The 15,129-nt window shown below is 34.0% G+C and overlaps 1 protein-coding gene across 1 annotated transcript in view; it reads right to left on the bottom strand.

Annotated features, from left to right (window-relative positions):
- STK3 (serine/threonine kinase 3) overlaps positions 1 to 15,129 on the bottom strand; it is a 276,275-nt gene that overhangs the window by 180,565 nt on the left and 80,581 nt on the right. The window contains exons 5-6 of the mRNA XM_003782452.3: positions 14,326 to 14,490; positions 13,432 to 13,599 (exon numbers count right to left, since the gene is read on the bottom strand). Of these exons, the coding sequence (XP_003782500.1) occupies positions 13,432 to 13,599; positions 14,326 to 14,490 (333 nt within the window). The remainder of the gene's footprint in view (positions 1 to 13,431; positions 13,600 to 14,325; positions 14,491 to 15,129) is intronic.

Genomic DNA, 15,129 nt, shown 5'->3' with positions numbered 1-15,129 from the left:
TGGACTTGAGGCAAATGGAAACAGTTCAAATTGGCTTCATACAGTACCCTGTGGAACATATGATGTCCATATGTCATCATTAGCAACAAACTGAAACATGGAAAATAACAAAAGCCAATGCTATGATGGCTATAAGAACACACCCAATGCCAGCCTCTACCACAGCACAGCAGCTTAACTTACTATAGCTGCCAGGTATGCTGGCTAAGAAATCAGAAGAAATAAGAAAAGAAAGGAGAAAAGACCAACTATAAAATGGCCTCTTTCCCTACAGAAGAAAAAGTTGGGATCTATACTAAAAGTGGAATGTGTACACAATAAAGGCAGAAAAGTAAAGCACAAAATTTTTCCTGTAGACAGTTTGCAGAAGTAATCAGAATTAAAGAGGGTATCATTTTATCTTAAACTACAAATACTTTAAGATCCAGAAAACTAAATAAAATAAGAGAGAAACAGAATGGACTAACTTCCAAATAACTTCTAATAATAGATGTGATAAAAATCTATAATGTTTCATGTTAGTGTTAACAAAGGCTACCAAATTTCCTTCATATACTCTCTAACCCCCAAAGTGATTCATCCTTCCTTAATATATAATCATAGCTGATAGGCTTGGCCAGGTGCGGCAACTCACGCCTGTAATCCTAGCACTCTGGGAGGCCAAGGCCAGTGGGATCCCTGAACTCAGGATCCCTTTTGAGACCAGCCTAAGCAAGAATGAGACTCCTCTAAAATTAGCTGGGCATTGTGGTGAGTGCCTATAGTCCCAGCTACTCAGGAGGCTAAGGCAAGAGGATCACTTGAACCCAAGAGTTTGAGGTTGCTGTGAGCTATGACACCAGAGCACTCTTCCTAGGGCAACAAAGTGAGACTCTGTCTCAAAAAAAAAAAAATGGGTGATGCCTCTGGCTCAAAGCCCACATACCTGAGGTGGCAAGTTCAAACCCAGCCGCACCCAAAAAAGAAAACAAAAATAAAAACAAACATACAAAAAAACCAAAGTAGTTCTTAGGCAAGTGTGTCATGAAGGACCAATTAACACAGTAAAGTCAAAACTTATAAACTTATTTTTAAAAAATTATGAAAAGCAGTATTACTATCTTAGTGCCCATCTGTGGTCCCAACCTTTTCAACCAATCAAAACAAAGTATTCCCAGCCAGATGAACTACATAAAAATAATTTTAGTTCTAATTCAGAAACATATTAGTTGTCATTCACTCAAACTATATTATAATAAAATTCAGCAGTTAAAAATACATAACTATTTTATAGTAAATATCAATGTCATTCCTGTTTCAACCTGACTTCCCATTCCACCCCTAAGCCCCAAATTTGAAACCAACAATAATTTCTTGAGTAGCTACAGTGTGGTTAAGGAAAGGAAGCTATGCTTGTTTGTATGGAATCTGCCATTTCCTCCCTGCCAAAACACTTGTTTAAAAAGTCATGTAATATTTCTATTAAATTGTAAATGCAGTCGACAAGGAAATGGCCTACTGGCAGTATATTACCTTTGTGGCAGTGCCAACGGGCCTACAGCAAAATAGTGCACATGATAATTTCAACATGCATTCCCAAGTAACAAAATTGTGCTTTACATAAATACCACAGAACCTGAGCAAGATCCAGAAAAAGCAATGAAAATCTGCCCAAGCTTTCATGCTTGCCTATATCAATTGTATGTCATAACTAAAGCAAAATAGAAAGCATCTACATATGTTCAAGAAGCTTGTGAAGTTAGATCATATAACCCTGAGAAAACTATTGCAACTTAAATCTGTGTATTTCTTGTTAACCACTGTAACAACTCACTAATAAAAATGAAGAAAAAACATGGGTATCAAATGAACCAAAATGTACTAACTACATACAAGTCTTTAAAGATCATGAAGCAACTTATTAACAGGAACATATGTTCAGTGTAAGCCACAATTGTTATGTTATAATAAATTACTTCTTCCTTTGATAGCATTCATTTGATTACAGAATTCAAGAGATACACAAGCCTTCCAATTAAAATGGTGACCTTCAGTTTATAAGTTACTTACTGTAATGCTTACAAAATCACCTCTGATCATTTATTCCTTTTCATTACATAGCACAACTACATGTAATTATGCTATTTAAATGATCCCAGATGTAATGAATATGGTTCTATTCACAAAAAAGTTATATTTAAAGCTGTTAATATAATCAAATAATTAATCTGTAATTAATATAGTCTTCTATTAAGCTGAACAGCTGAAGACATCTATTGTCTAGGAATTTAACTAAAATGTATATTTGATTTGTAAATCAGGTATGTCTTACCTATCCTCATTTTTAAAAATATGTCTGCCAAGACATAATTTCAAAAGCCAAATTTGATGAAGACAGCATTTCCTCCAAAAATATTATGAATTTTTAATTGTTATACACATGAAATTACAGAGTTAACACCTGCCCTCGGCATACCTCCTTCCAACCTACACACACCTAGCTATTATCTTTATGTCTTCTAAAATAAATACTAGCTTAGGACTCTAGCACAAATGGTTACAATGACTGGTTTAAAATAAAACTTACTATGATCAATATCATAAGTCTACACACTTACGTTTAGGATACAAATCTTCAACAATGCTTAACAATTATATCCCCAACTAGCAAACCTAAGCTATTATAAACAGAGGTCAACACTAATGGTGTCCATTGGTGTTCTTTCTGATCCTTTAATAAGGAACAGAATCTAAAGGATCAAATAATAAGTAATATAAGTTACATTAATTTAAAATATAAATTTTAAGTAAACTATGCTAAGTATGGTTTAAACAGCAAGTTACAAGCAATGATAAACCTTTCAAGTTGTATTTGATTTAGCATTTAATTTCTTTCATTTTTTTAATTTTTACACTGTCATTCAAATTAGTAAGTATAATACTTATTATTGTAAAAAAGAAAAATTGGAGCTTAGTATATTTCAATATTAACACTATAGAATTATTTTTGTGATGGGAAAGGGACAATAACACATGTTCACCAAAAATACTTATTGGATGCGCTTATGTATAAATCACTGTGCCTGATTCAATTAGACACACAAAGAGGAAACATACTTGCATTTAAAAATTAGATCTAGGCTCACACTTGTAATCCCATCACTCTGGGAAGCCTAGGCAGTTAGTCTGTCTGAGCTCCAGAGTTTGAGTCAAGCCAGAGCAAGAGTAGCACCCCATTTCTACTAAAAATAGAAAAACTAGCCAGGTGGTGGACTCTTGTAGTCTCAGCTACGAGGGAAGGCTGAGGCAAGAGGATCCCTTGAGCCCAGGAAGTTTTACGTTGCTGTGAGCTAGGATGTCACAGCACTCTACCCACAGCACAAAGCGAGACTGTCTTAAAAAAAAAAAAAAAACACTTATATCTAGTAGGGAAAATAAGACTATGATAATATATAGTAACTTTAAAAATGCCATAAACAAAGTTACAGATCCAGCCTGAGAAAAAGCAATATCCCATCTCTACTACTAAAGAGGGAGAGAGGGAAGAAGGGAGGGAAAAAAAAGGTATAGATAAGGAGATAGGAGAATTCAAAGGAAGGAAAAAGGTATAGACAAGAAGAAGGGGAAAGGTGGAGGGAGGATGGGTAGAGGGAGAGTAATTGGTGGGACCACGTGGACCTACAGTGCATCTTACAAGGGTACATGTGAAATTTACTAGGTGTAGAATATAAATGTCTTAACACAATAACTAAGAAAATGCCGTGAAGGCTATGTTGACCAATTTGATGAAAGCATTTCAAATTGTATATAAAACCAGCACATTGTACCCCATGATTGCATTAATGTACATAGCTATGATTTAATAAAAAAAAAAAAAGGAAAAGGTATAGATAAGGTAATAGAAGAATTCAAAGAAAGAAAATATTTTTTAATCAGTGCAACAAGGAACTCTGCCAGTAAACAAACTTACCTAAAACTATACTTTCCGTAACTAAAAAAAAAAAAAAAAAAAATACATGGGATGAAGGGGGAAGATTATAGATATCATATACACATGATTCCAGATTAAAATGCAGAACTGTAATATGCTGTGATAAAGTAAACAGTAATGAAAACAATATCCTTAATATATAACAAGAAACTCTCTTGAGGGTCACTGATTTTAAGAGTCAGAAGTTTCGGGGCAGCGCCTGTGGCTCAGTGGGGTAGGGCGCTGGCCCCATATGCTGGAGGTGGTGGGTTCAACCCAGCCCTGGCCAAAAACTGAAAAAAAAAAAAAAAGAGTACGAAGTTTCCATCATTTTGGGTCTGTCTTCAAGGAGTCATTATTTTCATTTAATAAAAACTATGAACTATCTTACTAGAAAAATGAACATGTGCATAACATCAACATTTAAGTGTAATTTCATGTGGTCCACTGACTGAATTATCTGCCCAAGAAAAAACTCATTCCATCCTCTTATGAATCCTACTTTCTATCACTGGGCTAATACACAGTCCAGGTGAAAATGAAGTAGAAAATACGTTCAACATCATTGGAAAAGAGAGAAAATACATCTTTGTCCTTATGGGCTCATTATTTCTAAACTCTTTCCAGAAGAGGCTGCAGAAGTCATCTCAGCAGCCATACTCAGAAGTTTAAAAGCTTTCAGCAACCTACCCTGGCTGGCAATAAATTGACACTTAGCAATTTCAAACACAAGAACAGTAACTCTCTTGATACTTCTGTAATATTAAGTAAGATCGTAATACCGCCCATCTTAGTGGATGTGTTTCAACAAAGTTAGGGGATGAAAACAATCACTTGATCTTTCCCATAACCTGAAATTTCTTAAGTAACAAAGATAAATATTATTAAATAGGCACCTTCTATAAGAACTCTAATTTATAAGCTCAATATGAGACTTCAAAAGTAACTTTATAAAGCTACCTAGGATTTATATGATATTTAATATTTTATAAGTATTGCTTATATACATTATCTCTTTTGATCCTCACAAGTAACTCCATGAAGTAAATAGATGAGGATCCATTATAACTAATTCACAGATAACAAAACTAATTCAGGACGCACAAGTCTGAAATACCAGGTCATACTACTATGATGCAGCAACTACGGAAGCATTCCAGCATTGATAAAATTCAAATTTCTAAAGCCTGGTTCAGTCATAATTGCTCTACAAATAAATTCAAGTTACAAACCACTACTGGGTCAGATAACCAATTTAATGGATTTGAACTGCCTATTTATTTAAAGAAAAGAATGAAACAGAATAGAAGGGTGGCACTTGTGGCTCAAAAGGGTAGGGTGCCAGCCCCATATGCTGGAGGTGGAGGGTTCAAACCCAGCCCCAGGCAAAAAAAAAAAAAAGCAGAATAAAACTTCATCATTTCTTAAAAAAAAAAAAAAAAAGAAGCAGAATAGAAGAAGAAAATGCTGTGATATAACAGAAATCAGAGTGGATCATAAATAGTAAAAATAAGTATACTGTTTCATGCATATTTTGATTCACTTCTGTGCATGCACCCAAGCATAATGGGTCACAGTGTGAAATGTACTTTACACTGTAGATGAAAAAAGTCTGAAGTATAAATGCTTTCAATGAAAAAATTGATTTAAATTCTCTTCTAAGCTCTCCCACACAAACACAGAAAAAAGTTGAATTTGTCAGTATCCCATATTAAAACCTTTAAAAGGATGGATTATGGTGTAATTCCTTTTTGTTAAGTCTTACCCTAACCAATATCTAATGGAAGCATGTCTTCAAAAAAAGTACAATTCATATTCATGTAATGTGTATGTCAGGAGGAAAATGATGATTGCTACCTCGATAGTTACCAAACTAATCATGTTCACAGAACATCTGGCAACATGAACAGTATGGTTTGAATACAGACTAAGAGTAGGAATTCCTCTTCCTCTGTAAGCCTCAGAGGTGACCCCGGCAGGCTCAACCAAGAGAAGTTGAAAGCTGTTGATTCTGTTTTCTTTGCTTATTTATCTCTTTAAGAATAATAACAACTCTGGACAAAGTTGAAACTGTCACTGCAATAAACCTTAATCCCCAACTTAGGGGCTGGAATGCCTTTACTCCCAGGTTTATCAGGACCACACGGCAAAAGCACTCTTTCAAAAGAAGTAAAAAAACCTATGCTCTGGAAGTAGTACTGAAATTCTGACAATCCAATTTGTCCCATTCCCCTGGATCACTGGCTATCTCTAATCTGAAACTGGTTAATAGAACCAAGGTATTAACTAAAATAATCAGGCAAAAACATCAGGGAAAACCATTTTGTTTTAAGTATTTAAAATTATATATAAAACCAGCATATTGTACCCCATAAATGGGTTACTGTATGCAGCTATGATTTAATAAAAAATAAATAATTATAATAAAATTAAAAAATCAGGGAAAAGAGAGAGAAGAAAGTCAATAGAAAAAGAAAGAAAAGCACATGGAAAGAAAGCCAAAGGTGGGGAGGGGTCCGAGGTGTGAGTATGTGCCTACCCTCCCTGTCAGGGACAAAGAAAGCAAAGGTGGCTAAGGGAAAGACAGGGAGGGGCTATGAATAAGTTTAAGAGAGAAAAGCAAGTGATGTATGTAATGACAATATAATAAAAGTATTTTCTGTAGCCCTAGGATCCTATGTAATTTATATATACATACATACATAACTGAATAAAAGTTGTTATACTGTATAATCTTACATTGTGAATAACCCCTTTCTCTCAAATAAAACAGGAAGCTAAATAATTCTAACAACAGAATGTTAATTATCACTAGACTAGAATGTCCCCTTTGCTTACCATCACTTCCCAACTGGTGCATGATAAAGTGTGCACTAAATATTTGTAGAAGAAAATAAAAGAGGAACCAAAATAAAAGACTACTGAAAATAATCTAGATGACTTTTTTCTTTTTGAGACAGAGTCTTACCATGTCGCCCTTGGTAGAGTGCCATGGCATCACAGTTCACAGCAACTTCAAACTCTTAGGCTTAAGTGATTCTCTTGCCTCAGCCTCTCAGTAACTAGGACTACAGGCACAACTGTTGGCTATTTTGTTGTTGATGTTGTTGCTGTAGTTGTCATTGTTGTTTTAGCAGGCCCAGGCCGGGTTCGAACCCATCAGCCCCTGTGTATGTGGCTGTCGCCCCAATCACTGAGCTACAGGCACTGAGCCTCTCTAGATGACATTTAATATATCTCACCCAAACAATAAATGTAGGAGAGCAGATGCACTCTCAATTGGTCCCAAACTGAATTTCCCTGCCTCCACATTAAAATATATATTTCTTCCATTTTAACATTAATACTAAGTCAAAAATATTTTAAAATGCTAATTTACAACGATTAAATATTTACACCATTTCTTCAGAACACATTCACTACATAAAGCAAAGTACATATATATGAACAAACAAAAATAAACAGTTCTCTTGTTCATAGGCAACTGAGTCATTTACACATACACAAGACTGAAAACCATTCTGATTCAAAGACTATTTAAGATGCTTATTACAAAGGAAGAAATACAAAGAGACTTAGACTGAATATCATAATTGGGGTGGAAAAAGTGATAGAGGGGACAACTGAAAGGATAGTAAACAGAAGCAGTAAAAAAGTCAAAGGACTAGCAATGAGAAAAAGGCAGGTCAACACTAGAGAGAAGTCAGTCAAACAGCCCACAAAGGGCTTGGTGCCTGTAGCACAGTGGTTATGGTGTCAGCCACATACACAGAAGTTGGCAGGTTTGAACCAAGCCCAGCCCAGCTAAAACAACAATGACAACTACAACAACAATAAAAAAAAAAAATTAGCTTGGTGTTGTGGCAGGCGCCTGTAGTCCCCGCTACTTGGGAGACTGAGGCAAGAGAATCTCTTAAGCCCAAGAGTTTGAGGTTGCTGTGAGCTGTGACGCCACTCTACTAAGGGCAACACAGTGAAACTCAGTCTCAAAAAAAAAAAAAAAATGGACAAAGGACATGAATAGACATCTTCTTTTCCCAAAGAAGATGCACAAATATACGAAAAGCACATGAAAAGATGCTCAACATATCTTGTCATCAGGGAGACACATATCAAAACCACAGTGAAATACTTTACACACTCTGATGGCTACTATCAAAGGAAAAAACGGAAATAAAAAGTGCCAGCAAGGATGTGAAGGAATTGGAAATTTATATACTGCTGAGGAAAATAGTAAGGAGAATCCTCAAAATACTAAACACAGTCTGTATAATGAGGCAATTCTACTTTAGGAATATACCCGAAAGAACTAACAGTAGGGTCTCCAAGAAGATGATTATGTACCCATTTCATGGTAGCATTATTCATGACAGCCAAAAGGTGAAAGAAATCCATGTGTCCGTTAACAGATGAACAAAACGTGGTGTGTGTGTGTGTGTGTGTGTATGTGTGTGTGTGTGTGTATACAATGAAATATTCAATTATTGTTTAAAGGGAAGAAAATTCTACATATATTACAACATGGAAACAGGTTTTAAAAAATCCACACATAAAAAGACAAATATCGTATAATTCTGCTTGTGTAAGGTACTTAGAATAGCCAAACTCGGAGAGACAAAAAATAGAATAGTGACTACAATATACTGAGACAAGAGAACATGGAGAGTTACTGTTTGATGGTACAGAGTTTTAGTTTAGGATGGTAAAAAGTTTTCTGGAAATGGACAGTGATGATAATTGTACAACAGTGTAAATGTACTTTATGCCAATGAATTGTACATAGGACTTAAAAATGGTTAAAATGGAAAATGTTCTTACATATTAGTGATTCTTAATCTTAATTACTAATCTTAAAGATATGTATACATAGTATCATTTGAAAGAAGAGAATAGCTTATAGGGGTTGAATGGTGTCCCCACCCAAGAAGATATGTCCGTGTCCTAATCCCAGAAGCTCTAAATGTGGCCTTATTTATAAAAAAATAAAATAAAATGATCTTTGTAGATGTAGTAAGTGAAGGATCTTGAAAAGAAGAGAGCATCCTGGATCAAACTGAGTGGACCTTAAATCCAATGATAAGGGAAATTCAGAGAGAGAACTATGAGACAGACAACAAAGGTAAGACACTCAAAGAGAACGTAATCTCAAGGTGTAGACAGAGACTGGAGTGATGAAACTAAAGCTAATTTTTTTTTAACTATTGTATTTATTTAACTGACCAAAATTAATTTAGTGATTTCATATTTTGCTTTTTAAAATAAACTATGTTTTGATAAAAAATGGTTTCCCTTAACAATCTGAGCAGATTTACTTCCATTTGCCATTACTCATAAATTTTAATCTAACAGCTGGGTGTAAGTTTATATGCAGATTTTCATCCCTCTCAAGTTTAAAAGCTTTATATGTTTTAATGTGCCATTCATCATTGCTCTTTACTAGAAAGATGATTATTACTACCTACCATAGTGAAGATGAGGTTTGCATACACTACAAGTTTCTTACCAAAAAAAAAAGTTCTATTAAAACAAATTTAGTCTCCTTGCCATCAAATAAATCCAGTGTTTTTAAAAGCTCTTTTCACTAGAAAATTCCTCCCTAAATATCTATTTTTCAAGTACTTCTTATTCTGCCTCAGGAATGATGAAAGTATCAATCTTTGAAAAACTAATAAACTAAAGCATATAAAACAAATGTCCTCATCCTTAACACCTCCAAAGGGCTTATTCTCAATTAACTGCAGATTTCCAGTGTAATTTAATCACTTTCATTGTCTAATTTAGTGCCGTCTATAAATTTTTCACATCCCTAAGGCTGTGACACTCCAAATGTATGTCCTTAAAAAACCTTAATCAGAGACAAGCACAATATTAATTTGTGGCCATTAAGGAAGGAGCAACTCTATTCTAATTCACCCAACCTCATTACATCTCTTTTTGCCCCTAATTCTTGTAAGTCTAAGCAAGAATAGTTTTCAAGCAGGCCTGAATACTAGACATGGTAAAATACATGAGTCTGAGAAAACGACCAGGAACCCAAGTCCCAATTCACTCAGTCCAAAAGTCAACGCTGGTGTATTCCTATTATGTGTACCTAGTGGAGAGGGCCTGAACCCTGTGAGAACAGACAAAGGGAATTTCAGAAAGACTGGATAGGATACTCACTCACTCAGTCAATAGCAACAGTAGGTAGGTACCCCTCTGGATACGAACGGAGGCTAGGGAAGTATGCCTGTCATATCCTAACCTTGTCTCTAACTTTGTTCTAGATAGCCACTTACATGCAGTAAATTGTATAATATTCTTTACTTATATTAAAAGAACTAGCATTCTTTGCTCATCTTTATCCCACTGTGACAACTTTATAGATGCCTGGTTATCTCATTACCTTATATTGCTACAAAAAAAACTGGGTAGGAAACAAAACATAAAAAATTAAAATCTGCCAATTTGTATGAAAATGTAGAAATTTTCTATTATAAATAAAAATTATAATGATTAGATGATATGGTTTACACATTTCTTATTTTTGCTAGCCATTCCTCCACTTGCACAAAATTGGAATATAAATGCAAAGGATATTTCCTTGGTGGCTAATCAAAAATGTAGACCAGCTTGAGTTGGTATCTTAGTTCTGCCACTGACAAGTTGTGTCATCTTAATAAACAACATAATTCTTCAAAAATCAGATTTGTCCATTAAAATGGAACTTAAGATATTTCATATAGTTCTTACAATAAATAAAAAATTTTCATTAAAAAGAAAACTTCAATATTTCGCTCATTAATTTGCGTAATCTACCATCTTTCTCATGCTTTAGCTACCATTTTATCTGCTCTCTAACCTCACTGAAAAGAGATTTTCATTTAATTAATTTAGGGTAAAGCACAGGCTTCAGAATTTTTTTCAAAGCTCCCCAGATAACTGTTAAGCAGCAGAAGTGGAGAACAACAACAGTATTTGTTACCAATGAGAGTTTGAGCTTTCTATTAAAGATCTGAATTTTAGAAAAACCGTATTTGCTACATGATATTCACACCTTCCCAATAGTTGTAATTAAATAATCTGTAAGAATTCATAAATACAGCTTGGCACCCATAGCACAGTGGTTATGGTGCCAGCCACATACACTGAGGGTTCTAACCCAGCCTGGGCCAGCTAAAACAACAATGACAACTGCAACCAAAAAATAGCCAGGCGTTGTGGCAGGCGCCTGTAGTCCAGAATCACTTAAGCCCAAGAGTTTGAGGTTGCTGTGAGCTATGACACCACGACACTCTACTGAGGGCAACATAGTAAAACTCTGTCTCAAAAAAAAAAAAAAAAGAATTCATAAATACAAGAAGTTAAATAATATGGCATTTAAATAGAAGCTTAAAACTATATTGTACTTGAAAAAATTATATCGTATTTGGAAATGCATAAAGCAACACTTACTAAACTGTCCAAAGGATTATAGAGTCAAAAACTACCTATATATAAATTATGAAGAAAAAGATAAATACTTGGGTGGCAACTTTAAAGAAAGACTATATAGAAGAATAAAAATCTGAGTTGGGATGTGAAAAATGGGTAGGATTTAAACTGACAAACAAAAGTGAACAAGGCATCTTAGGAAGATAAAATAATACAATATTTTTATATGTCTTTAAGAAAAATACTATCTTCTGATATATTTTTACTATTTAATCATATATTAATTCAAATTCCCAAATAATATTTTAAGATACTTGAAGGCAGAGTCACATATTACAATTTCCTGCTATTTGCTAGAGAGATTATTAGCACAGTCAAATTTAGTATGCTGGACCACTTGGCTGGGAAAACAAGATTAACATAGGGAGGAAGCAGGATGCTAAAAATAATTATTATATTTTAATGTAATCCCTATGGCAAATCTTAGCTCTGGAACTTAGCTAAATTGCCTTGGATATTTAGTAAACCTTACTAATTCAAACTCAAATACATCAAGTTTGTGGATTACAAACATCCTAACTAAAAGCACCACAAATAACTAAGGATTGAGAAGAAATGAGAATTTATGTTCCTATTTTTAAGCTAACCTTGTTATTTTTCATAGTATTTTAAAATAAATAGTGCTATTTATATTTTTCGTGTCAACAAAAGACATTTATTTATACAAGGAAGGTGATACAAACTGTACACAATTACATTATTCAAAGAATTTTCTCTTCAAAGTGTTTCCATACAGCAAACAGATTTGTAAGTATTTTCAATATAGTACCTATTACCTATATTATTAAAATTTAACCCAGCACTATAGTAACAAATTTAATTCCATTTTATACCTCTTCAGATACTGTAGAGGTACTACATTATTTGCATTAGTGAAGATATTGCATTATTTTTCTTCCCATCTATTTACATCACATATTCCTCCAGTCACACTGATATTATCCTCTCTTTGCTACAAACAACACACACATACACTCTTTCCCCCTTCATTCCTATTATCTTCATTGATAGAAACTATAGCCACTAGGGGGCAATAAGTATACAAAGATAAATGTCCTTATCTATCATGAATTGGAATTCATAGTAACAAAATGAATCTATATCATCAAAAATCCTGAAACATAGGCATTAGATTTAAATACACAAAATATAAACTTCAAACTCATAAATTATCCCAGAAAAGAAGACAATAGAAGTGTATAATGGTGTTTGAAACAGGAATTCCATTTTCTCAGTAAGTAATAACTAAAAAAATAAGCCTAATTCCCTTATGGATACACAGCAATATTAGAAATTAGGATTTCTGGGCTGGGCACAGTGGCTCATTCCTCTAATCCCAGCACTTTGGGATGCCTAGATGGGAGGATCACTTAAGCCAGGAGTTTACTGAGACCCCACCTCTACAAAAATAAAAAATTAGCTGAGCATGGTGTCATGCACCTGTAGTCACATCTACTTGGGAAGCTGAGGCAGAAGGATCACTTGAGCCCAGGAGTTTGAGGTTACAATGTGCTATGACAGCACCACTGCCCTCATGCTCAGGCAACAGAGCCAGATCAATCTAAAAAAAAAAAAAGAAAGAAAGAAAGAAAGAAAAGAAAAAAAGAGAGAGAGAAAGAAAAAAGTATCAGAATTTATTAATATAATCCTCAGACCAAAGAAGATCCAGGAGAGAAACAAAAAATATAGAAAAGTATACATTTCAGAAAAAAGAAACAATAAGAATTGGTTTCTTCAAAGTCTTCCACTATCACATTGTGAAAATAAATTGAAGAAGAAAGAGTATTTACCAACTTTCTTCTACTGAAAAGCAAGGAAAAGTGTTAAAGGTATATTTTTGGAGGGAGGAAAGCAATGATCGCAGAGATAAACATATCCTTCAGTTCCTTTTTTCAAAATTAAGAATTTAGGGGAAAGAAGTTAACAGTCATTACTTTTTGACATATACTATGACTATTTTAAAACTGCAACACAAGATCAACATTTTTAGCAAACCATAATTTTCTTACCCTCATTGGATGTATATCAGCATAAGGAGGTTTTCCTTCAGCCATTTCTATAGAAGTTATACCAAGCGACCAGATGTCAGCCACACAGTTATATCCTATTTCTTGAATTACCTCAGGAGCCATCCAAAACGGAGTTCCTATCACAGTATTGCGTTTTGCCATTGTATCCTGTAGTAACATTACAGAGATATAAATACTACTACCAAAACACAATGGCAATCTGTATGCCAAATGTATTTATAAAAAAACAAGTTAAACCTTCCAACATCACAGATTATATCTGCAATTAACAATTTTGTTAAGATCCCAGTAACTTATAACACAAAATATTTTAAAATTTTGAATTCTAAAATAACCAAGAGTCCACAAATAACTTATCTCCATTATTATCATTAAGGACAATCATTAAAGATAGCACAATAAAAGCTAAGAAATGAACCAACACAGCTTCTTTTTTAGAACATACCTAAGTCATTCTCATGATAGGTAAGATCTATTTTCATATTCAATGTGCATAATACTCAAACTTAGCTTAATTATAGCTCCTCCACAAAAATAACAAAGTTATAAATTTCTTTCCATTTCCCCTCAAGAAATTATTAAAGGTTAGTCACAATCAAGTCAGAACAGGTAAGTTAGACGTGTTCCCAAAACTATTAAAGTTAACTTAAGTGAAGGATGAAAAATTACCTACAGGGTACAATGTACACTACTCAGTGTACCAGAAGCCTAGACTTCACCCCTATGCAATATATACATGTAACAAAATTCAGTTTGTACCCCTTAAATCTATTTTTTTTAATGTTTAATTTAAATTGAAAGGCACAGAATCAGTAGTGAGGCATAAATTTTATTAGAGAAGCAAAATCAAAAGAATAAATAAAATCAACTTACAGTTAATTGACCAGCTACTCCAAAATCTGCCAATTTTGCATGTCCTTCTGTATTGAGGAGAATATTTCCAGCTTTTATATCTCTGTGTATTTTTCTCATAAAGTGCAAATATTCTAGTCCTTTCAATGTAGATTTAAGAATGGTTGCGATTTCATCTTCTGTTAACTGGAAAGAAATATTTTAAAAACCACATGAAAATACCATGTTAGATAAACTCTTCAAAAGAGTAATGGTAACAAGTACGTCTTTCTAATAACCATGAAACCTCTAGGAAAAAGATAACGGAAAAATAATCCAGAAAATCTTCTTGTCCACAACATGCTTTGTCACTCTTATTTCACATTTTACTGATGAAATGATTAAATCTCTCTTATCTTTAAAATTATCAACATCATTACTAAAGCACAGAACATACTTCAAGAATTAGCCTGACCATATCTTCTAACACTAAAGTGGCACTATCACAGCTAAATTTTCAGAAAAAGTAAATTCATACACTTTTTCTTACAGGATTGAAGATAACATAGGAAAGAGTACCTGAAGATACCTTCATTTCTTGATGTATATGAAAACTAACAGCATTACAAAAAGGACAGGAAATGAGGACTGCTAGGAGTCTCCTGCATGAAGAAGTTATACCAATACCAGTCCTCCTGCTTGTAGCCAGGTCAGTCCTGGAATGCTGATCTAATACTGAGAATTCAAAAATTAAATTAGGAAAGCAGAAATTCAAGCAAAGGCTATCAGATGAAAGAAAAAGGAAAGGCTCGGCGCCTGTGGCTCAAGCGGCTAAGGCGCCAGCCA

This window comes from Otolemur garnettii, unplaced genomic scaffold, assembly GCF_000181295.1.
Source record: "Otolemur garnettii isolate 467f Iridium unplaced genomic scaffold, OtoGar3 scaffold00004, whole genome shotgun sequence".
In the NCBI taxonomy this organism is placed as follows: Eukaryota; Metazoa; Chordata; class Mammalia; order Primates; family Galagidae; genus Otolemur; species Otolemur garnettii.
Note: the sequence above shows the minus strand (reverse complement) of the source record. Positions and strands in the feature narration are given on the sequence as shown.